This window comes from Lathyrus oleraceus, chromosome 7 (genome assembly GCF_024323335.1).
Source record: "Lathyrus oleraceus cultivar Zhongwan6 chromosome 7, CAAS_Psat_ZW6_1.0, whole genome shotgun sequence".
Lineage (NCBI taxonomy): Eukaryota > Viridiplantae > Streptophyta > Magnoliopsida > Fabales > Fabaceae > Lathyrus > Lathyrus oleraceus.
The window spans coordinates 536322251-536346000 of NC_066585.1; the positions used below are offsets into that span (position 1 = coordinate 536322251).

The window sequence follows — 23750 nt, forward strand, 5'->3', positions numbered from 1 at the left end:
TTTAAATTTTGATTGTTATCCTTAACATGTTTTAACTTGATTATCTTCATACAATGTATCAATTGATTCACCTTGAAAACATGTTTGAATGAATGGTTATGAGGTGATTGGGCTTCCACTTAAGCTTGGTCTTATCATGAACTTTGATTCAAGTTTAATGTTTATTTTGTGAAGACTTATAATGTGATGCATGTTTGAACTAAATTGATTCATGTTGTGTTTACCATGTATCAATGAATGCTTTTACCATGTCAAATATTATTTTGTCTTCACCATCAATGTGTTATGTCTTGTGATGTTATGTGAAACTTCGTCATGTCTTATTTATGTTTATCTCAATGCCTAAAAACCATGATTAATATTGTCATCCATACCTCATTCACCTTGCGATTTCCATTGTATTTAGCCATATTTTGTGCCTTAATGTTAATGCATGTTCAACCTTATTATTGTTTATATCCAAGGAAAAAGAATCATGAAATTATTGTCATTTTGCATGTGTGTGTTCATCTACATTCTATATAACTTTGCTTCCCCTTAATCCAAAAAACTTCTAGATACAATCTTAGGTTCCCCTCAATGTAAACCTTAGGATTCTATCTCTCTTTCCTTCTTATAACCACCTTCATAATAAACTTTGACTTAGGTCATTGTTTTCTCTTTTATTTCTTAATCAAATGCTTCAAAACACTTAAGCATATTCAAAAATCTTTTCATAAGACCTAAAAAACACAAACTTAATTCAACCCCTTTTGCCACTTTGGCTTTTCCATGTTTAAATTAAAACCTTTCCATAAAAGGATTAGACATGTGTTATCCCTAGTTGAGATTTAAATCTCCTACCCCATAACATTGTTGAGATTGATATTGATTATTTTCCATTTGGAAGAGGTATGTGGCATACTTGTTGATTATATATCCAAGTGAGAGTCATTCTTTCAATTTGATGCAAATATTTATCTTTCACATGTTTGTGGTGGTTTAAAAGTGAGTTTTCTCCTTAAGATGAAAATTTGTCTCTTTCTCATAAAATCAACCCCAACAAATCCCTTCTTACTTTTGAACTCGAACTATGAGGTTTTGATCCTTCACGGGTACGTAGGCATAAGACTCAATGTCTTTACAAATCATCAAACAATAAAAGGATGTTATTTTTCTCATCTCCCCAATCAAATAGCAAACTTATCTCCCCAATCAAATAGCAAACAATTTTAAACCAAACACATATATTTAAAAGGTTCTTGTAGAGTACTACAGATGATTAGGGTGCTAATACCTTCCCTTTTCATAACACACCCTCATACCTTAGAATCTCCTTTTTTCTTAGCTTAAATTTAATCTTCTAGCTTTGTATACACATATTGGGTTATTTTTGAATCTTTTCCCCTTCCCTTGGATAAATTAAAGTTCGGTGGTGATATTTTGATTCATGAGTCAAGTCTAATCAATAGCTTGGTCTCCGATTCTTCATCGCAACATATCTCCTTCAACATATCAACAATGAATGCATGATATGGTAATAATTCAATTAATACAATAATTATAATAATATTTAGTGATCCACAATCAATCACACAATTGTAACCATGCATAACGTAATCCACCCTTTTGGACTACCACCAATATATAGTAATGCAATGAACACAACAATTATAATAATATTTAGTGATCCAAAATCAATCACACAATTTCAACCACTCATAACATAATCCATCCTTCTGAACTACCACCAAAATTTAATAATGCAATTAACACAACAAATAATTTGTCAATACAGACCTCGTCCATATTCAACACATTATACACTTCTTTTCCACCTGCTACCGACGTTTGATAAAATCGTTAAAAATATTTTATCTTTGAAAGAAAGTTATATCCCTCAGTTTCAGCTACCCAACATTTCAAGCCCCGTCCCAAAATGATTTACGAGTTGAAAGTTATGATCAAAACCGTGCACGAAGGTGTTACCAAAATGTTGTTGTTTTCTGAAATTTCCAGCACGATTTTCATCTTCTCCAACCCCAAAAACGGCCATGAAATCATCACCAAAAATATTTTACCCATGAAACAAAGTTATTTCCCTCTATTTCAGATACCTAATGCTTCAAATCCTATCCCAAAATGATTTACGAGTTGAAAATTATGATCAAAATCGTGCACGAATGTGTTACTAAAAAGTTGTTGTTTTTCTGAAATTTCCAGCATGATTTTCATCTTCTCTTACCCCGAAAACATCAATGAAATCATCACCAAAAATATTTTATGGATTTAAATTCAGTCATAAATATATCTATATCAATCACTATTTATATTCATATAATCATGGATGTATATATTATATAAATCCCTAAAACCTTCAAACATCATCAATGGCGAACATACATGAACACTTTAGAAAATAAATTTCATTCAAAAAATATCAACACTCATCATTAATCCAAAAAGAATTAAACTTTCATCTACCCTTTCCATTCATACCCCTATTATTGAACCAAATTTCTATCCTTATCTTGTAATTCCAGAAAAAAACAAGCCTTTGGCTATGACTTCTCTTCCTTAGAGGTCTCATTAGGTTTTCCTTACTTTTCTCTTCTCTTACCTCTTTTTCTCAAATTCCAAAAGTTTCACCTCACTTCTCTCCTCATAAATCAAAAATCTAATTTCTATCTTTCTAATATTCTACTAAGACCCAACTTATTACTAACTTTCATTATTTATTCTAATTCTCCATAATTCACATTTTCCACCTCAAACTCATTATTTCCTTTAATTTTATTATTTCATTTAAATAATAACACTAAAACATTATTTAATCAATTAAATAATTCTAAATAAATCTACCAACTTCTAATTACTCATCATACTCTTTACCTAAGGGTCACCCACCCTTGTTCCACTAACACATCTCAATTATCATACAAGTAATAATTAGATACACGCATAAAATTATAATTAATTAATATAAATAGTTTTTAGAAAAACAGGGTGTTACAACTCTCCCCCACTTAAAAAAATTATACCCTCAAAAATTACTTGAAGTGAACAGATTCGAATACAAATATCTCATCTGGCTCTCAAGCTTGCAAGTTACGTTTCCACCAGCTGGTCCTCCCTAAGCTACCTTCACCAAGGTAATCTCTTTACCACACAATTGTTTCACTTCTCGATCCTCTATCTGCGTGGGTGATACCTCAACAGTCAGGTTATCTCTCACCTGCACATCATCCATTTGGGTCACATGAGACGAGTCCTGAATGTACCTCTTCAACTGACACACATGAAACACATCATGAAGATTAGCAAGCAACGATGACAAAGCAATCCAATATGACACTTCTCATATTCTTTGCAAAATATGGTAAGGACTGATGAAATGCGAAGTGAGCTTTCGAGACTTCAAAGATCGACCAACACCAATTACTAGAGTAACCCTCAAAAACACATGATCTTCCTCTTGGAACTCAAGTGTTTTTCTTTGTCTATCATGATAACTCGTTTGGAGACTCTGAAAAGCTTTCATCTTTTCATATATCACTTTGATATTCTTTGTGGTATGCTGGACAACCTCAGGTCCGACCACAACACCCTCTGCTAACTCATACCAACATAAAACCGTCATACACCTTCTACGATACAATGCCTCAAACGGCGTCGTTCCAATACTCGAATGGAAATTGTTATTGTATGTAAACTAAGTCAATGGTAAAAAGCTATCCTAAATACCTCCTTGTTCAAGTACACAACCCCCAACAAGTCCTCTAGCGACTGAATAGTCCTATTATCCTAACCACCTGTCTGCAGATGATAAGCAGAACTCAGATGCACCTTCGTACCCAAAGTCATCTACAAACCCTCTGAGAACCTCGAAGTAAACCTTAAATCTCTATCAAATACAATACTGAACGGAATATCGTGCAAACTGACAATCCTCTTAATATACAGCTTCACCAACCTCTCCAACGGATAATCTAGTCTCGTCGAAATAAAATGAGCAGACTTCGTCAACCTATCCACAATTACCCAGGTAGTATCACAATTCTTCACAGTCCTCGGCAATCCAGACACAAAATTCATTGAAATATTATCCCATTTCCACTCGGGAATAGACAACGGTTGCATCAAACCCTACGACTTTTGATACTCAATCTTTGACTTCTAGCAAGTTAGACACGCATACATAACTTTGCAATCTCTTTCTTCATCCCAGGCCAACAAAACATCTTTCTCAAATCTTGATACATCTTTATAGCACCCAGATGAATACTCAGACCACTTCGATGTCCTTCTTCAAGAATACTCTTCTTGAGTTCAGGCACATCAGGAACACATATTCTGTCACGGAATTTTATAACACCATTATCATCAATCTTGAAATCACCATCTCGATCTTGATTGATTAAAGCCAAATGACATACCAATTCCAAATCAGTCATCTGACTTTATCTAATCCTTTCCAAAACACCATTGGTATATGCTTTAACATACCTAACTTCAAACTCTACGATGTGACTTCACAAACCAAACTCAAATCTCTAAATTCTTCGATTAGATCTAACTCTCTAGCCATCAATGTCGACATATGCGACGTCTTCTGACCTAATGCGTCTTCCACTACATTAGCTTTACGAGGATGGTAATTCAAACCAAAATCATAATCCTTTAACAAATCAAGCAACCTCTTATGCCTCATATTTAACTAATTATGATCGAACAAGTACTCCAAGCTCTTATGATCACTAAACACTTTAAATCTAGAGCCAAACAGATAGTGTCTCCAAATTTTAAGTGCGAACACAGTGACGACCAACTCTAAGTCATGCATATGATAATTCTTCTTATGAACTCTAAGTTGTCTCGATGCATAAGCCATGACTTGTCCATTATGCATCAACACACCACCCAAACCCATCTTGGAAGCATCACAATATACGACAAAAGGTTTGGTTGTACTCGACAGAATTAAAACCGGAGCAATCGTCAACTTTTTCTTGAGTTCTACAAAACTCTCTTCATAAGCAACATCCCGCACATACGTTTGACCCTTTCGAGTCAACTGAGTCAAAGGCATTACCAACTTCGAAAAACCTTCTATGAATCTGTGATAATAACCAGCTAACCCAAGGAAACTTCTAATCTTCGTAACAGACTTCAGAATCTCCAACTGTAACACATCATCAACCTTCGAAGGATCAACCACAATACCACCACTAAAAATTATGTGGCCAAGAAAAATCACTTCTCTTAACCAAAACTCACACTTAGATAGATTAGCGTATATTTTGTTTTCTTTCAACAACTCCAACATAAACCTCAGATGCTCATACGAATAACATCGCAACAGAATCATAATAAAAAAAACATACCAATTTAAAATCCCATAATAGTTTTCATAACAAAATAAAAAGTACCGACTCGTGAGTCTTCTCCTAGTACTATCACACTAAAACATAACACAAATATGAGAGAATGCATTGTATCTCAGGAAATTCCAACATAAAATAAATAATTTTCTCCCCAGTGTTACATATCAGAGCATAACCAAAGCTAACAAGAATAAACTAAAAGAAATAGCTCCAGGAGCTAACTTCCACTCACAACAACATCTCTAGTCTTGAGTATCTGCACGATGCCCATGTAAAGGCAACATTCAAACAAAAGAGGTGGGAATTCATTTCAATAATAACAGTATAGAATGTAAAATAGAGTACAACATCTACACAGTCATGCACAACAACATATCCCATTCTCACGCCTAAATTATCATCAGTATCCCATACAACAACACCATCATCCCACATAGTCATATTTCACGCATATGTTTCATCCATGCTATGTGACTCACGACAACGACAACGACAATGACTTATATACATGTGGTACCAATTCAAAATTTGGTTCTTCTTACGAACCTGATTCTCCCTTTGGAATCCCGAACTCCCTCTTCTGAGTTCCAGATAAGTCTTTCGTCCCCCTTCTGACCTATGAGGTATCTTCTTCAATATATCAACAATGGATGTATGGCATGATAATAATGCAATTAACATAATAATTATAATAATATTTAGTGATTCAAAATCGATCACACAATTGCAATAATGCATAACGAAATCCACCCTTTTGGACTACTGACAATATTATAGGCAGTAGGAACTAGAATGAAGAGTGCAGTAGCTATAAATGCGAGAATATTTACTTCCATAATCTCTATATTTTCTTTCTCTTTAATTTCTAATAAATACTTCGGCATTTAATCCCATAGAAATGAAAAATCTTTCGTCACTAAATTCAATAGTATAAATAGGATCTTGATGATATCCAAATAAGAAAATGACTTTATGATGCAATCAAAAAGTCATTTTTCTTTCTTTGTCCGAACCTTTCCCTTAAACAAACTAAAAAAGAAAGAAAAAAGGAGATACCCGTTAGAAATGATATATATTTTTTATTTTTATTCCCTTTCATACCCGAAATCCATTGATATTTTATTTTTTTGATTGGATTTGTATCGATCGGGACTGACAGTATATAATAAGACATATAACACAATAATTATAATAGTATTTAGTGATCCACAATCAATCATACAATTGCAACCATGCATAACGTAATCCACCTTTCTGGACTACCACCAATATATAATAATGCAATTAACACAACAATTAGAATAATATTTAGTGATCACACAATTGCAACCATGCATAATATAATCCGTCCTTCTAGACTACCACCATCATATAATAATGCTATTGACACAACAAATAATTTGTCAATACGGACATCATCCATATTCGTCACATCATACACTTATTTCTCACCTGCTATTGACCTCTTATAAAATCGTTAAAAATATTTTATCTATGAAACAAACTTATAGTACTCTGTTTCAGCTATTCAACACTTCAAACCCCGTCCAAAAATGATTTACGAGTTGAAAGTTATGATCAAAACCATGCACAAAGGCGTTACCAAAAAGTTGTTATTTTCTGAAATTTCCAGAACGATTTTCATCTTCTCCAACGCCAAAAATAGCCATGAAATCATCACCAAAAATATTTTACCCTTGAAACAAAGTTATTTCCCTCTATTTTATATACCCAACACTTTAAATCTCATCCCAAAATGATTTACGAGTTGAAAATTATGATCCAAGTCGTGCACGAATTTGTTACTAAAAAGTTGTTATTTTTATGAAATTTCCAACATGACTTTCATCTTCTCTTACCCCAAAAACATCCATGAAATCATCACCAAAAACACTTTATGGTTATAAATTCAGTCATAAATATACCTATATCAATTACTATTTATATTAATATAATCATGGATCTATATACTACATCAATCCCTAAAAACTTCAAACACCATCAATCGTGAACATACATGAACACTTTAGAACATAAATTTCATTTAACAAATATCAACATTCATCGTCAATCCAAAAAGAATTAAACTTTCCTATACTATTCCATTCATATCCCACTCTTACCTTATAATCCCAGAAAATTTCAATCTTTTGGCTATGACTTCTCTTCCCTAGAGCTCTCCTTAGATTTTCCTTACTTTTTCTCTTCTCTTTCCTGTTTTTCACCAATTACAAAAGTTTCACCTCACTTCTCTCCTCATAAATCAAGAACCTAATTCTATCTTTCTAATGTTCTACTAAGACCCAACTTATTACTAACATACATTATTTATTTTAACTCTCCATAATCCGAACTTTCCACCCCAAACTAATTATTTTCTTTTATTTTATTATTTTATTTAAATAATAACACTAAAACATTATTTAATCAATTAAATAATTCTAAATAAATCTACTAACCTCTAATTACTCGTCACACTCTCTACCTAAGGGTCGTCCATCCTTATTTCCCTAACACATCTCAATTATCACATAAATAATAATTAGATACACACATAAAATTGTTATTAATTAATATAAATAGTTTTTAGAAAAACGGGGTGTTACAATATGTCAACTCACGTGAGGGGAAAGGCTATATGTATTATATGATATGAGGTTCCGTTCGGATTCGTCCTTTCTCCTATTAAAGGGGAAGTATTTATAAAGGCCTTTGAACCTAGGGTTTCCTTGGGAAGGATCATCGTCCACTCAGTGAATGATGGACCATTAAATCTCTATTTCCTAGGAAAGACGTGGATCAGATGCTGACTTTGACTTCTCTCTGACCAATAAATGTCTTTTCCAACATTTCCTACAACTGCATGAGGGGAAGGTACTTGGGGCGAGGAGGTACCTTCTAGAAGGTGACATACAGTCGTCGCCTCTCGTAGGGACTACCAAGCTCTCGCCCTTGGTAGGGTCTTTACAAAGATAACACTATAAAAATTAACTTAAATATATTATGGATTGTCTATCAAGCATGCCCTCTTTAAAAGGAGAAAAAAAAACTCAATAACAAACTCTACATATACATACCATTTAAGATATTCACCCCGGTAGAAAGGACGACACAATGTATTAAATAACTCTAGACACCATCTTAGAAAACTAGTGCATCGATATACAATGATTCTGGAAGCAACCATATTATTCGATATATCTAACTTTACGAAACACATTTAAATCAGATAAGTATCAACATTTACCTCTCGAAATTAGTTTGAACAGAGTGACTCCCACTCATCCTCTAGGTGGAAAAGAGAGAAGCTTTATGACTCTTAACCACTCTAAAATATCTTAGATTTGATGAAGTAGAGTTGTAATTGGAATCCAAGAGTGTGTTTGATTTGCAAAATAATAAGTACCAGATATAACAGTACTAGACAACATAGAACAATACAAGACACCTTTTTGTATTTTAACGTGTTTGATGATCATTGCACTAGACAATGTTTTAGTTTACTTTGTTTAATATGTTTGTGTAATAAACAAAATATTATATATATATATATATATATATATATATATATATATATATATATATATATATATATATATATATATATATATATATTATATATATATATATATATATATATATATATATATATATATATATATATATATATATATATATATATATATATATATATATATATATATATATAATATATATATATAATATATATATATATATATATATATATATATATATATATATATATATATATATATATATGAATTAAAATATTAATGTGTGTGTGTGAGAGAGATATTTAAATAAAATATTTTTTAAAAATGACATTTTGATTCTTTGTGTTTGACACAAAAAGTTGTCTCATGGTTTATTGAAGGACATAAAATTATGTATTTGTCCAATCCCTTGTTATCTATTTTGTCCAATTCTTTGATCAGTTTCTGCATCAAATTGGGTATAAAAAATTTTGTTCGGTCCAATCTCTCATTTTTAAGCAAATCAAACACACCTTTGTAATTGATACTTTCATATAAAATATATAGATGTCAAAGATTTTGAGGACATTATTTTAGAACGTAGACATTTGTCTTCCAAAAATTCTAAAAACTCTCGTGATGAATCTGTTCATAGACAAACCAATAAAATTATGAGTTTAATAGACATGAACCGTCGGTGTAAATAAATTTTATACAATCATCCAATAAAAAATCATCAATATATTAAATTACTCATGCTGATTTAAATTATTAATATAATATGGCAAAATACACATCATTTATTTATTGGATGATAGTGTAGATCTTCTATTTTCTCTAAAATTATTCACGCTTTTGCAAAAGTGATTCCATCCTAGACTAGCTTCCATCTCTTTATTAATATCTCAACATGTATTTAACCTATTATATCATGAATACAATATTGTAAACTTTTTTACCATTAAAAGAAGTACTAGCTCAAATAATCGATTTGAGATTTAGAAATTATTATTAATAAATTTAAATAGAAAATTTTAGTAATGTTAAAATATTAATAAGCATTAACATAATGTGATCACTATAATGGTCAAAGAAGACTAGAACACAATCCGTTTTCTTTTTCACTTCTTTTGTAAGTTCCTTCTATTTTCAACTAATACAAAAATAGTATATAACTAAAGTTTCAAGTTTTAGATCATTGTTTACTTAAACTCAGGTCAAAAGTAGGTGATAAGTTTGATTATGTTTAACTTAGAAAACACACCATAAGCAAAGTCCATACATGCATGATGATAAAAGCTTCTCACCAACCAGTTGCTAAGAACCTTAAAAAAAGGAGAAAAAAAGAAACAAAGAAACTGAATCCATATGGCAATTAAGGTACACCAAATAGTAGTTCTAGGGAACAGTTTAGGAATCAGATTCACTTTTCATTCTCTTGTAGCAATTTTAACAACTATTTTAGTTGTCACTGCCATATATTTCACACAAGAAGGAAGAGAATGGTCTCATGAAAAAACTACCTTAGATGAATCTTTGTCGAAATGTAACTTGTTTTCTGGTAAATGGGTTTTTGACAATGAATCTTATCCTCTCTACAAAGAACAAGAGTGCAAGTTCATGTCAGATCAATTGGCTTGTGAGAAATTTGGAAGGAAGGATCTTAGTTATCAGAATTGGAGATGGAAGCCTCATCAATGTGACCTACCAAGGTGATTTTATTTTGTTCCGTCACGATGTCGTATAATAAGTCATATCAATTTTGATCGGATGACTTATATTTTGAATTTTTTTAAAAGTTGATTTAAGTTAAAATACGACTCGTCGGGACAAATCGTTCGGCTCAACTAGTTGAACTAGGAATTGATTAGTTTGTCTATTGATTTGATCCTGATTGTATCGTATTTTTGTTGAATTTGATTGAACTATGTTGATTTAACCGATTTTATTTATTTATATATTTTACTTTTTATGTTAATAAGGTTCAATGCGACAACATTGCTTGAAAAACTAAGGAACAAGAGGCTTGTGTTTGTTGGAGATTCACTCAATAGAGGCCAATGGGTTTCAATGGTTTGTCTAGTTGAATCTTCAATTCCTTCCACTCTCAAATCCATGCACACCATTGCTAATGGTTCACTCACCATTTTCAAGGCCAAAGTTAGTAAGAAACTTCACTTTAGTTTCATCAACTAAAAGTTTCAATTTTTTTCTACAAAATGTTACAAGACTAATTTTTTTTAATTGACGAATTTAAGGAATACAATGCAACAATCGAGTTCTATTGGGCGCCATTACTCGTAGAATCAAATTCAGATGATCCGGTGAATCATAAAGTACCCGATAGAATTGTGAGAGTTCAAGCCATTGAGAAACATGCTAAGTATTGGAATGATGCTGATATTTTAGTTTTCAACACTTTTCTTTGGTGGAGAAGACAAGCAATGAATGTTTTGTAAGTTCAACAACTAAACAAACTATCACTTTCTTTCATCAACTTGCTTATATCAACAAGAGCAAGTTTATTGAAAATTGTTCAAAACATCGACAACGATTTACGTTTATTCTAGAATTAAAAACATGTGGTTTTATTCATTCTCACGACTGAGACTATAATATAATCAATGACGTTTTGATAAAAACAATAGTTTTAATATATCGATATATGTTTATCTTATTTTTATCAAATTGACATTAATCAGATCCGTGTCTCAAACATTACTAAAAAAAATTCGTAAGCTTCTAATTTTAAAAGCTAACATAAATCATCATTAGAGTTTCAAACAATTTTCAAGTACTACTTCGCCATTGACCACTTTACTTTAATGGAATGTTTTTTCAGCAAATATAAAATGATTGATACATTCCTACTAAACACACTCTAGCAACTTGATTTTAATAGTGACATTTTAACTACAATTGTAGGTGGGGATCATTTGGGGACCCTAATGGAGTATACAAAAAGGTAAGAATGGTGAGAGTATATGAGATGGCCTTAAGTACTTGGTCAGATTGGTTGGAAGTTCATATTAATCGAAACAAGACACAATTGTTTTTCGTTTCTATGTCACCTACTCACCAAAGGTACATATAATAACTAACTCAATACATAACAATTGAGTCGTGATCTAAAAGTCACGCTAATTTTATCTTTTGTTTGATTTTTAAAACATTGTAGGGCTGGTGAATGGGGAGGGACTAAGGGTGAGAATTGTTACAACGAAAGAGATCAAATTATAAAAGAAGGATATAGTGGAAATGGTTCGGTTCCGAAAATGATGCAAGTGGTGGAAAATGTTCTACAAGATTTGAAAACAAGAGGTTTGAAAGTTGAAATGCTTAACATCACACAACTTTCTGAGTATAGAAAAGAAGGTCATCCCTCTATCTATAGGAAACAATGGGAGCCTCTAACGGAAGAGGAAATGTCGAATCCGAAATCTTATGCAGATTGCATACATTGGTGTCTCCCTGGTGTGCCCGACACATGGAATGAGCTTTTCTATGCTCATGTCTTTAGTAGATAACACAAAATTTGATATTGCAAAGTTTTGCATAAAAATATAGATGGTCTCAATCTCGATTCAACGAGTGTTAATGTGCTAACTGCGTGAATGTGTAAGATTGTTGACAGTAGAAGAATTAAAATTTCATTTTGTGTTTTGTTTTTTTTATCTTGTTTTCACTTAATGGTGAAGTGTAAAGAATACATTATGAACAAGTTGCATGTTATTAATCCTCCTTGTGCAGAGTATGTTACGTATTTGTGCATGTGGTCTGGAACTAGTAGTGATTTATTCATGGAAATATTTAGAATTCATTCAATTCCAATATCATTATTTTAATCCAAAAAGTGCAGGGTGCTGACAACATGGGAGACTTCAGTGCCAACTTTCTCTTCAAAATTAACACAAAAATCTTAGTTGAAAACTTAGGAAAGATTGCATCAAAAATTATTTATATTGTTTCTCCATTCAATATATAAAGTTATATTCTTATACAAATTATACAACACAACATACATCAAAACTCAAACTATTAAATTTTTATTATATTTTCTACTATGCACTCTAATTTTTTAAAAAAATTAAATTAATTAATTTTTAAATAATTCGATAAAGACGGTGAGAGTTGATTCAATTCTTACAAAAATTAAATTAATCAATTTTTAAATAATTTGATAAAAAAATATGAGAACTAATTAAATTCCTATAAAAATAAAAATATTTTTTGTCTCTTAATAAAAATGATAATTTTGTTACTATTTAAATCACTCACCAAAAAGAGATAATCGATTTTGTAACATCAGTTATAAAGATACAATTTATTTTATTTTTCATATACTAATCACAATTTTCTTTTGTCTCTATCAATATTTTTTTTAAAAACATTATTTAATATTTTACTCCGTAAAAAATTATGCATAAAATAGTTTTTTCAAAAACTCATTAGGATGTATTAGTTTTAAAACCATAATAACAACAGAAAAAATCACATTAAAATGTTTAAAATAAAATAGTCAAACAATACTTCTAAATAGACAAACAAATACTTCAATATTCTTTTTATATTATGATTCTTATTTATAAATGTGGTTATATGTTACAAAATTTAACTTCAAATATTAAATCTCATTACAATGCTAAAAAAAATTAATAAATAATTCTTGCAAATTTAACTTATAATTTTCAAATAGACGAACAAATAATTCAAATTGTTTCTAATATATTATTTTGAATTATAATTGCATATACATATTACAAATGAAACTATAAATTTTCAACAATAGTTTATAATTCATTATTTAACAATGTTCCGTAATGTATTATTAAATTGAAATAATTGAAATTGAAAGGGTAATTCAATTTAATTAATTCGACTATAAATGTTGAAAATTAATGATAAAATAAAATTTAAATTATATAATATTACTTTAAAAAATCACCTCAACCCCGCGCATCACGCATGTCTCAATCTTGTTTTTAATGATTATGAAGTAGCTTATGGGCATGTCATAAACAAACAATTAAGTCAATCACAAACAAAGAAAACACTTTCGAATCTTCTCTCTTTTTGTAAAACTTATTAAAACCAAGTCAGACAAGAATGGAATCAATTAAGAAGTGTTTTAATCAATTAGGAAAACTAAATCACCGTCTAATCGATTAAGACTTTGGTCAAATAGATTAAAGCAAAGAGAAATGCATTCTAATCGATTAGAAAAACCATTAATAGATTAAAGTATATATTTATTTTAGGGTTTCATTTTATAGATTAGGTTGCAACTTTTAAGGTTGTTTTAATAGATTAGAACATCATTTTAATCGATTAACTCATCTAATTTGGCCCATGGATTTTTTTTTCTTTTTTCAACCAAATCATTTTCTATATAAAGGAGGCTTATCCACATTTCATTTTACACCAGATTTTTGAATTGAAACCTTTAATATTTTTCTACTGTCTTTTTATCTAAAAAAATTCTTTTCGCCAGAGTTGTTGTAATGTTGAAATACTGAAAAAGTCTATCCGGGAGTTGTGTTATGCTTGATCTATTTTATTTATGAGTGTGATTATCTTGTGTAATATCTTTGTAAAGGATTTGATGGTTGCAAGCTAAATTTGAAAGAAAAAAAACTGGGTGAAGGCTCTTAAGTTAATCCCATGTAAAAGCTTTGTTTGTTGGTTCTTAAGATAAGTCTGTGTAAAAGCTTTATTTCTTGTTAGATAGTCTGTGTTTCTTGTGTATTATCTTTGTAAAGGATTGAAGGTTTCAAGTTAAATCTAAAAAAGATTGGTTGGAGGTTCTTGAGCTAAGCCCATGTAAAATCTCTGTTTATTTGTTATTGAGATAAGTCTGTGTAAAAGCTTTGTTTGTTGTTAGAATATTTGTGGGTTGTGTAACACCCTAATCCACGGCTCGACATTTAATAATATAGTTTAAATAAAATTTCACAATTAGAGTGTCACACATGTTCCACTATAGCATAAAAACATCGACACAACATAGTGATTTAACAGTAAGCAGCAAAAAATCATTAAAATTGATATATAAGTCTCATCATAAAAAAAACTCCAACATAAGTAAGGCATAACGCAAATAAAGAATGAATAATCCATCCCCAGTGCTACATATTTTAGTGACTCCTCTAAGACCAAATTATAAAAGTTAAAGAGACATTGACGTCATCCTCTAACTCAAGCAGTTACTATTGTATTTGATTATTTATACCTCAGAGGAGCACAAACGATGCAACAACAACAAAAGGGTGGGAATACACCTTACAAATATTAATATGAAAATTAGCAGCATGATAGTAAACGAAAACAACAACAACAAGCATAATATTCTCACACAGTACAATCACATTCCAATTTATAATGCAAATTCTAATGCACCAACTCCTCTATCAATATGCATGTGGTATTAGGTTTTTGGGGTTAGAGGTTTGTTACTGATTGCCCATGTCTCTGGTTTCTCTCTGAACTATGTCCCTCTTTGGACATGAGATTGTCTGATACAACCTGCTGCACAAATTGTATACCAGAAAGCACTCTTTGAGTGAGTGTGTACTCCTTAGAGAGAGAAAAGAAAAAAAAGAGAGAGAAGAAGTTTCTATTCATTCCACCGCTATTCTGTTTCAGTACACAAAGTTATATAGCTATTACATCATAACCAACTTGCGAAAAATACGGAAGGGTAAAAAACGGAATTGCAACACAATTAAACCACTAATGCCTTTCACCAAGGACTCTCCTCTAACAAACAAAGTCTTCCATCCAAGCTGGCTTTTTGGTCAACCTTTTTCCAAGCTTTGGGCTTTCTACTTTGGTCTCCCTCTCACTATTGGGCCTATTATCTTGCTGTTGTGGGTTCTCACAAACAGGGCCCGTATCACTCCCCTCCCCTTCCGAAATCACCTTGTCCTCAAGGTGGAAAGTAGGATAAGTAGATGTGAATGTGGCAAGATCCTCCCAAGATGCCTCTTCCACTGGAGATCCTTTCCACTGAACTAGAACTTGAGATGTTGGTAAACCATGTATGAGTACAGTGCGTGTGTCCACTATTGAATCCGGCTGTTCTAGGGGCTGGTTGTTGAAGCTGTCACTTGACAGGTCCTGTGGAGGCGGAATATCAGTGGCGCGGAATGGTTTTAGGACTGAAATGTGGAACACGGGATGAATACGACTATCCGGTGGCAGCTGCAGCTTGTAGGCAACAGGACCAATACGCTCAATAACCGGATACGGTCCATAATATTTCTTAGACAGCTTGTGATAGCGGTGTTCACGTGCCGTCGTTTGACGATATGGGCGAAGACGAACAAGGACCAAGTCTCCGACAGCAAACGAGAGTTCGCGGCGGTGGGCATTGGCTTTTTGAGTCATACGATGTTGAGCAGCTAGCAAATTCTCCTTAAGAGTGCGTAATAATTCATCACGAGTAAGGAGAGCATCTTCCAATGCTTGAATAGAAGTTGATTCTCTGGTGTACACCGAAATGGAAGGAGGTTTTCTACCAAACAGAGCTTCAAATGGTGACATTTTGAGGCTGCTGTGATAACTAGTATTGTAGTGGAATTTGGCCCATGGAAGAAAAGAAACCCAAGTAGAAGGTTTGTGTTGAGTAAATGCCCGTAAGTACTGCTCCAAGCCTCTGTTAACCACCTCGGACTGCCCATCTGTTTGCGGATGGTAGGCACTACTCATAGATAACTTCGTGCCACTCAACTCAAAAAGTTTGCGCCAAAAGTTACTCATAAAGATCGGGTCACGATCAGACACAATTGAGCGGGGAAAACCATGGTGGCGAACAACCATGGAAACAAACAATTCAGCCACTTTGGAAGCAGTAAAGGATGCCATGAGAGCACCAAAATGAGCAGATTTGGATAAGCGGTCAACCACCACTAAGATCACCGTATAACCATGAGCTGAAGGTAGTCCTGTAACAAAGTCCATAGTGATGTCTTCCCACACCACCTCTGGCACAGGAAAGGGTTGTAACAGTCCGGCAGGAACTTGAGTGGAGTATTTAATTTGTTGACAAAGAAGGCACGAAGCTACAAAACGTTCCACAGCTTGGCGCATACCCTGCCAAAAGAAATTGGCTGCAACACGAACGAGGGTACGTTTAACACCTACATGCCCGCCACTAGGGGTGTCATGAAATTCACTAATAATAGTAGTGCAAAGCGGCGACGAGGGATTAAGAACATAGCGCCCATGACGTAAAACCAACCCATTGCTGATGGAATAAGGAAACATCAAGGTAGCTTGTGCAAATTTCTCATGAAAAGCCAACAAAAAAGAATCCGAGGCATTTTCCTTTCGGATCTGCTGTATAATTCCGAAAGTAGGGGAAGAGACTAAAGCCAAAAGTGCAGAAGAATCAGGTGAATCCCAATCGGGCCATGCTTCCGGTACGCGGGACAGAGCATCTGCAACTTTATTTGAGGCACCGGGTTTATACTCTATGCGAAATTGAAAACCCAATAACTTTCGCACGTATGCCTGTTGATCGGGAGTCTGAATAACCTGCTGTAATAATTCTCGGATGCTTTTATGATCAGTCCGAATGATAAAAAAATGACCCAAAAGATATTGTCTCCATTTGAGGACTGCGTCGGTGATGGCATGCAGTTCTTTTATGTACACAGATGCAGCCTGTAATTTTGGGCCAAGTTTCTTACTAAAAAAAGCAATGGGATGACCATCTTGCATTAGGACAACCCCAATACCGAAGTTAGAAGCATCAGTCTCTATGACAAACTCTTTAGAGAAATCTGGTAATCGGAGAACTGGAGCTGCCATCATAGCCTGTTTAAGAGCAGAGAATGCAGCAGTGGCGGATGTAGTCCAGCTAAAAGAATCATGGCGTAAGAGATCTGTCAACGGTGCTGCAATCGTGGCATAATTTGCAATAAAACGGCGGTAATAACCAGTCAAGCCTAAGAATCCCCGAAGTTGTTTAACATTGGAAGGCGGCGGCCATTTCATCATGGCATCCAACTTGGTGGGATCAGCATGAACACCCTTGGAAGACACTATGTGGCCCAAATAATCAATGGATTCCTGACAAAACAAACATTTGGACAGCTTGACAAAAAATGAATTAGTTAACAGGCACTGTAAAACCAAATCCAGGTGATTTAAGTGGTCCTTAATAGAAGAACTATATACTAAAATGTCGTCAAAAAAAACAATCACAAACCTCCGGAGGAACGGAGAAAACAGTTGATTCATGGTCGCCTGAAAAGTTGAAGGCGCGTTAGTAAGGCCGAAAGGCATGACCAAAAACTCAAAGTGGCCCTCATGTGTGCGAAATGCCGTTTTGTACGTGTCGCGAGAATGCACTCGAATCTGATGATACCCTACGCGAAGGTCCAGTTTGCTAAACACAGTTGCCCCACCAAGCTCGTCCAAAAGTTCATCGATGGTGGGGATAGGAAATTTATCCTTAACCGTCGCTGCATTCAAGGCACGATAATCGACACAAAACCTCCAAGAGCCGTCTTTCTTTCGGACCAACAATACAGGCGAGGAGAAAGGACTATGGCTGGGAATGATGATCCCTTGATCAAGCATTTCGCGGATTAATTTCTCCATTTCTGTTTTCTGAAATTGTGGGTAACGATATGGTCGCACATTTACAGGTTTTGTTCCTTCAATCAAATGAATACGGTGATCGACGGAACGACAGGGAGGGAGGCCCATAGGGGTGGTGAAGATGTGATTGTAACTCTGTAAAAGGTCGCGAAATGGTGAGGTGAGGTGTTTGGGAAAGGAATGGGTGGAGTCAGGTTCTTTATGTGACCCCGGGAGGGACTTTGTGATAGTGAAAATACCCGCAATATCATCACTGTGTACAAGGGCTTGGAGTTGATGCAAGGAAACAGAGTGTGGTGCCAAGGAGGAGTCTCCCACCAAAGTGACCGGAGTACCTTTCCAACAAAACTCCATGGTGAGAGCAGAATAATCATGGGAGACCTTTCCCAATGATTGAAGCCACGGAAAACCCAACACAACCTTCGGGCCCTCAATTGCTAAGACAAACAGATCAACGGAAAAGGTAATACCTTGTAAGGTAATTGGAGCATTCTGACAGCACAAGGTACAAACCAAGAAGGTGCCACATCCGGTTGCCACCCGGAAACGAGAACACGGAGTCACAGCTAGACCCAAACGCTCTGCCAGTGTTGGTTTAATGAAATTGTGGGTACTTCCGCTGTCAATAAGAATCGGAAAATTGTGGTGCTGATACACCCCTGTAACGCGCAGCGAACGATTCTGTAATTGACTAGATAACGCGTGTAAGCTAGAGATGTCACCTGAAATTTCATCCGGCGGGTGGTCCTCAGGTTCTAGGTCTGGTTCCTCGTCTTCATCACCTAAGAGGATGAGAACCTTGCTACTGCAACGATGGGATGGATTCCATTTTTCATCGCATCGGAAACATAACCCCTTGGCACGGCGATCCCGGAGTTCCGCCGGAGGTATGTGACGGACAGCAACATTGGTTTTAGGTGTGGGTAGTAATGGGGGTAGGGTATTCGGTTTAAGGGTGGGAGAAGTATTATGGGCGAAGGGAGTGTTTTGGGGATTGGTCGTAGAAGTTGCAATAGATGATATGTTTGGGTTTGTATTGTGAGCTGGGCCTTTGGACCAAAATTTTCCCTGGGTTGGAGTGTCATCCAAACGGGCTTCATAAGCCCTTGCCATAGCAAAAGCTTCCATAAGTGTTGAGGGTCGGTGGAATTGCAATTCCCGACGGAGATTTCGTCGCAAACCAGTAATAAAGAAACTGATAAGTAAGGATTCAGAAATACCAGTAACTTTGTTCATGAGATCTTCAAATTGGGCCTGAAAATCCGCTACTGAACCGATTTGAGAGAGTTTAGATAAATCACCTTCTACGTCTTCGTATGGAGTTGGGCCAAAGCGGTTGCGAACAGCTTCCATGAAGACGGTCCACGACGGAAGCAAGTGGTTGCGCATCGCCCACTGGAACCATGCGGCGGCGCGACCTTCCATGTGAAATGACACGATCTGAAGACGTGCGTTTTCTGGTGTCTGGTGAAAATAAAAAAAAGCTGTGATCTGAAACAGCCAATCGATTGGATTAGAACCATCGAAACGAGGAACACTGAGTTTAAGCGAACGTGATGCCGTTTCCGGAGACCCGTGCGGTGGATGTTGATACGTGGAACGGAGGTTAGCAACCTTGGCATCAACCTCCAGTAAATGACTATGGAGAGTGGAATGAATGGTGTCAGAATGTGAGGCAAGTGATGATTTCAGAAGATCACGTAACTCAGCCGATTGGGCGTCCATTTTGGATTGAAGGGCGTTCATAAGCTCAGAAGGGTTCATGATGAAAGCACCAGTGATACAACCTGCTGCACAAATTGTATACCAGAAAGCACTCTTTGAGTGAGTGTGTACTCCTTAGAGAGAGAAAAGAAAAAAAAGAGAGAGAAGAAGTTTCTATTCATTCCACCGCTATTCTGTTTCAGTACACAAAGTTATATAGCTATTACATCATAACCAACTTGCGAAAAATACGGAAGGGTAAAAAACGGAATTGCAACACAATTAAACCACTAATGCCTTTCACCAAGGACTCTCCTCTAACAAACAAAGTCTTCCATCCAAGCTGGCTTTATGGTCAACCTTTTTCCAAGCTTTGGGCTTTCTACTTTGGTCTCCCTCTCACTATTGGACCTATTATCTTGCTGTTGTGGGTTCTCACAAACAGGGCCCGTATCATTGTCATGGTTCCTCTCTGAATCTAACATCACTGAACAACCCATCTTAGTGCTACATATCAGAGCAACTCTTCTAAGACCAAATGATAAAAGCTAAATAGACATTGACGCCATCATCTAACTTAAACGATTAGTCTTGTACCTGATTGTCTGTATCCCAGAGGAAAACACCACAATAAAAAAAGGGTGAGAATACACCTTACAAATGTTAATGGTGAAAATTAATAGCAAAATGGTAAACAAAAAACAACAACAACAACAAGCATAATATTCTTACACAAACACTCACATTCCAATTTATAATGCAAATGTTAATGCACCAAATCCTTCATCAATATGCATGTGGTACCGGGTTTTTGGAGTAAGAGGTTTGTTACCGATTGCGCATGTCTCCGGTTCCTCTCTGAAACGTGTCCCTCTCTGGACATGAGACTGTCATGGTTACTCTCTGGATCTGGCCTCACTGGACCAAAGTCCCTCCTCTCTCCAAAATATATGCATGCATGATCATGTATACTAAATAGGCATGCAACTCAAACAATCATCAAAACATCTCAAAATAATCATAAAAAATCATCTCAAAAATCATCATAAAAAATCACCTCAAAAATGTTAATGGTGAAAATTAACAGCGGGATGGTAAATGAAAACAACAAGCATAACATTCTCACACAACACAGTCACATTCTAATTTATAATGTAAATGCTAATGCACCAACTCCTCCATCAATATGAATGTGGTACCGGATTTTTGGAGTCAGAGGTTTATTACTGATTGCCCATGTCTTCGGTTCCTCTCTAAACTATGTCCCTCTATAGACATGAGACCTTCATGGTTTCTCTCTGAACCTGATCTTACTGGACCGAAGTTCTACCTATCTCCAAAACATATGCATGCATGATTGTGTATAGCAAACAAGCATGCAACTTAAACAATCATCAAAACATCTCACAATCATCATCAAAATCACCTCAAAAATCATCTCAAAATCATCCTCATAAATTACCTCAAAAATCATCATAAAAAATCACCTCAAAAATCATCTTCAAAATAAGGTTTCACTCTTGAACCATGAGATTGTCAATCATATGCCTCACTATAATCTCACCAGATTATTAATCTCAAAAATATAATTTATTAAATAATTATATTACATCTCAACTCTAAACATTTCAAACTCAACTCTAAACATGTCAGTAATTCAAAAGAACTCAAACATTTCAAACTCAACTCTAAACATGTCAGTAATTCAAAAGAACTCAAACATTTCAAACTCAACTCTAAACATGTCAGTAGTTCAAAATACAACACTAACTCACAACTCTAAACATATTCGAACTCAAATTCAACACTAGACATGTTAACAACTCTAAACTCATAACAACTTAACCCCCTTAATTTAATCAGCTCTAAGACATATCACTAATTCAATTTTAAATTATTTATAATTATGCTTAATTTCTTAAATTACTAAAGGGTTTCCCAAAACTTTAGATTTAACTCTAAAATTGTCTCAGATTGAAACTTTCTAGTCAAACCTTCACGTCCCTAACACCGCTCCCCAATTTTGAGTATCCCAAATCTTCAGATTGACCACTTTCCAATTTTCTAACTTTTTGTTTTATGTAACCTAATTCTGCCTCTAACTTTAAAATATATAATAACTTAATTTATCTCAATTAAGCTTACACCATCTCACTTACACCAGAAAAAAATCAGACGCTTATATTTTATTCCCAAAATATATTTTCTAAATAAAATATTTTATAAAAATCCTCAAAGATATGAATTATTTCTAATAATTCTATTTTTTCAAATTATTACTAAATAATTAAAATTAGCTATATATCTCCAATAATTTAAATAAATCCTATTTTATTTCTCCGCTCTCAAATTTTATAATCGCACAAGTTATTAAATTACCAAAATACTCTTTATTATTCCAAAACATCAAAAATAACCGAAATAACACAAAAAAACACTTCAATAATTAAATAAAATATTACTTTAAAAAATAGGGGTGTTACATCGATCCTATATAAAAGCTCCAAGTATTATCGAAAGTTTGTGAATTGATCATGTAAAAGCCCAAGTTTGATTTTAGTGAAACTCTCAAGAGAAAATTCTTGAAGATAGGAGTGGGCCAAATTATTTAATTAAACCTATATAAATATCTAGTTTAATCTCTTTATCTTTTCTATCTTTATTTTTTATTTTTTATTTTATTTTCGCTCCGTAGCTCTTTTCTTCCTACTATCTCTTTAATTATTTATATCTTCTAATACATATACGTTTTTTTAAAAGATAATTTTTATATAAATTAATCTCGAATTTTAAATATTATAATTCATTTTCATCACTTTTATATTTCGAATCACTTAGTCGACAACCATTGATCTCATTTGAGGATCTTCCTGAATTTGGCATAGTTGAATATATTTCCCCAAAGATTTAAAATATTCTTGTTTTCAATACTTCAAATTTTCTAAATCTTAGTTCATTCTTGTTTCTTTGGAATGAAATATTATAATGAATTTGTAGTGCCCCAAACTTTATTTGTAGGGTGATATTCATCTTCTCTTTCTCTTTCCTCCATGTAGTTCAAAATATAAAAATTATTGAGCTTTAGACTTTGGTAATACCTTACCTTTGTCGTTTGCATTCCGTTCGCATTTTCTTCTTTTTCGTTCACAATCACAATCTATGTTTACCTTCTACATTGATATATCTTGAAAATAAGAAACAATTGCATTTTATCTTCCCAAAAATAATAGTTTATTCCATTAAAGAGTGATGATCTATTTGATGACCCTTCTTCTGCAATATGTTAGAGAATCAAATTAATAGTATTTACCTTTTTCTTTTAATGTTATTTATTTAAATAAACTCAGTCAATGTTGTTCCTTAGTTTGTGCTGAATACGTGGCCTGTAAGTTATGTTAGTGGCTTTATGGAGAGATTTTAGCAAATCTCTGAAACCGTCATATTTACTGTGTATAAGTAGGAAATCTCAATTTAATGAAAGAAACAACTTCCACAATATATTCTTAACTTATATGGTATCAGCCGCTGATCTTGGAAACCTATCCCTTCTCCAAAATCCTATACCATGGCTGCTGAGTTTTCC

At 33.9% G+C, this 23750-nt stretch overlaps 2 protein-coding genes across 2 annotated transcripts; one reads left to right on the forward strand and one right to left on the reverse strand.

The window, feature by feature from the left end:
- The first annotated feature begins 10202 nt into the window (after window positions 1-10202).
- LOC127107733 (protein trichome birefringence-like 34) lies at window positions 10203-12595 on the forward strand. The gene is made up of 5 exons (XM_051045059.1): window positions 10203-10569; window positions 10840-11017; window positions 11116-11312; window positions 11783-11941; window positions 12036-12595. The coding sequence occupies exons 1-5, from the start codon at window positions 10226-10228 to the stop codon at window positions 12382-12384; spliced, it is 1227 nt and encodes a 408-aa protein (XP_050901016.1). The 5' UTR covers window positions 10203-10225; the 3' UTR covers window positions 12385-12595.
- A 5719-nt stretch (window positions 12596-18314) lies between these two features.
- Window positions 18315-20667, reverse strand: LOC127104840 (uncharacterized). Its single transcript, XM_051041986.1, has 3 exons — window positions 20490-20667; window positions 18387-20250; window positions 18315-18324 (listed from the first exon to the last, which is right to left on the reverse strand). The coding sequence occupies exons 1-3, from the start codon at window positions 20665-20667 to the stop codon at window positions 18315-18317; spliced, it is 2052 nt and encodes a 683-aa protein (XP_050897943.1).
- Between the last annotated feature and the right edge of the window lie 3083 nt (window positions 20668-23750).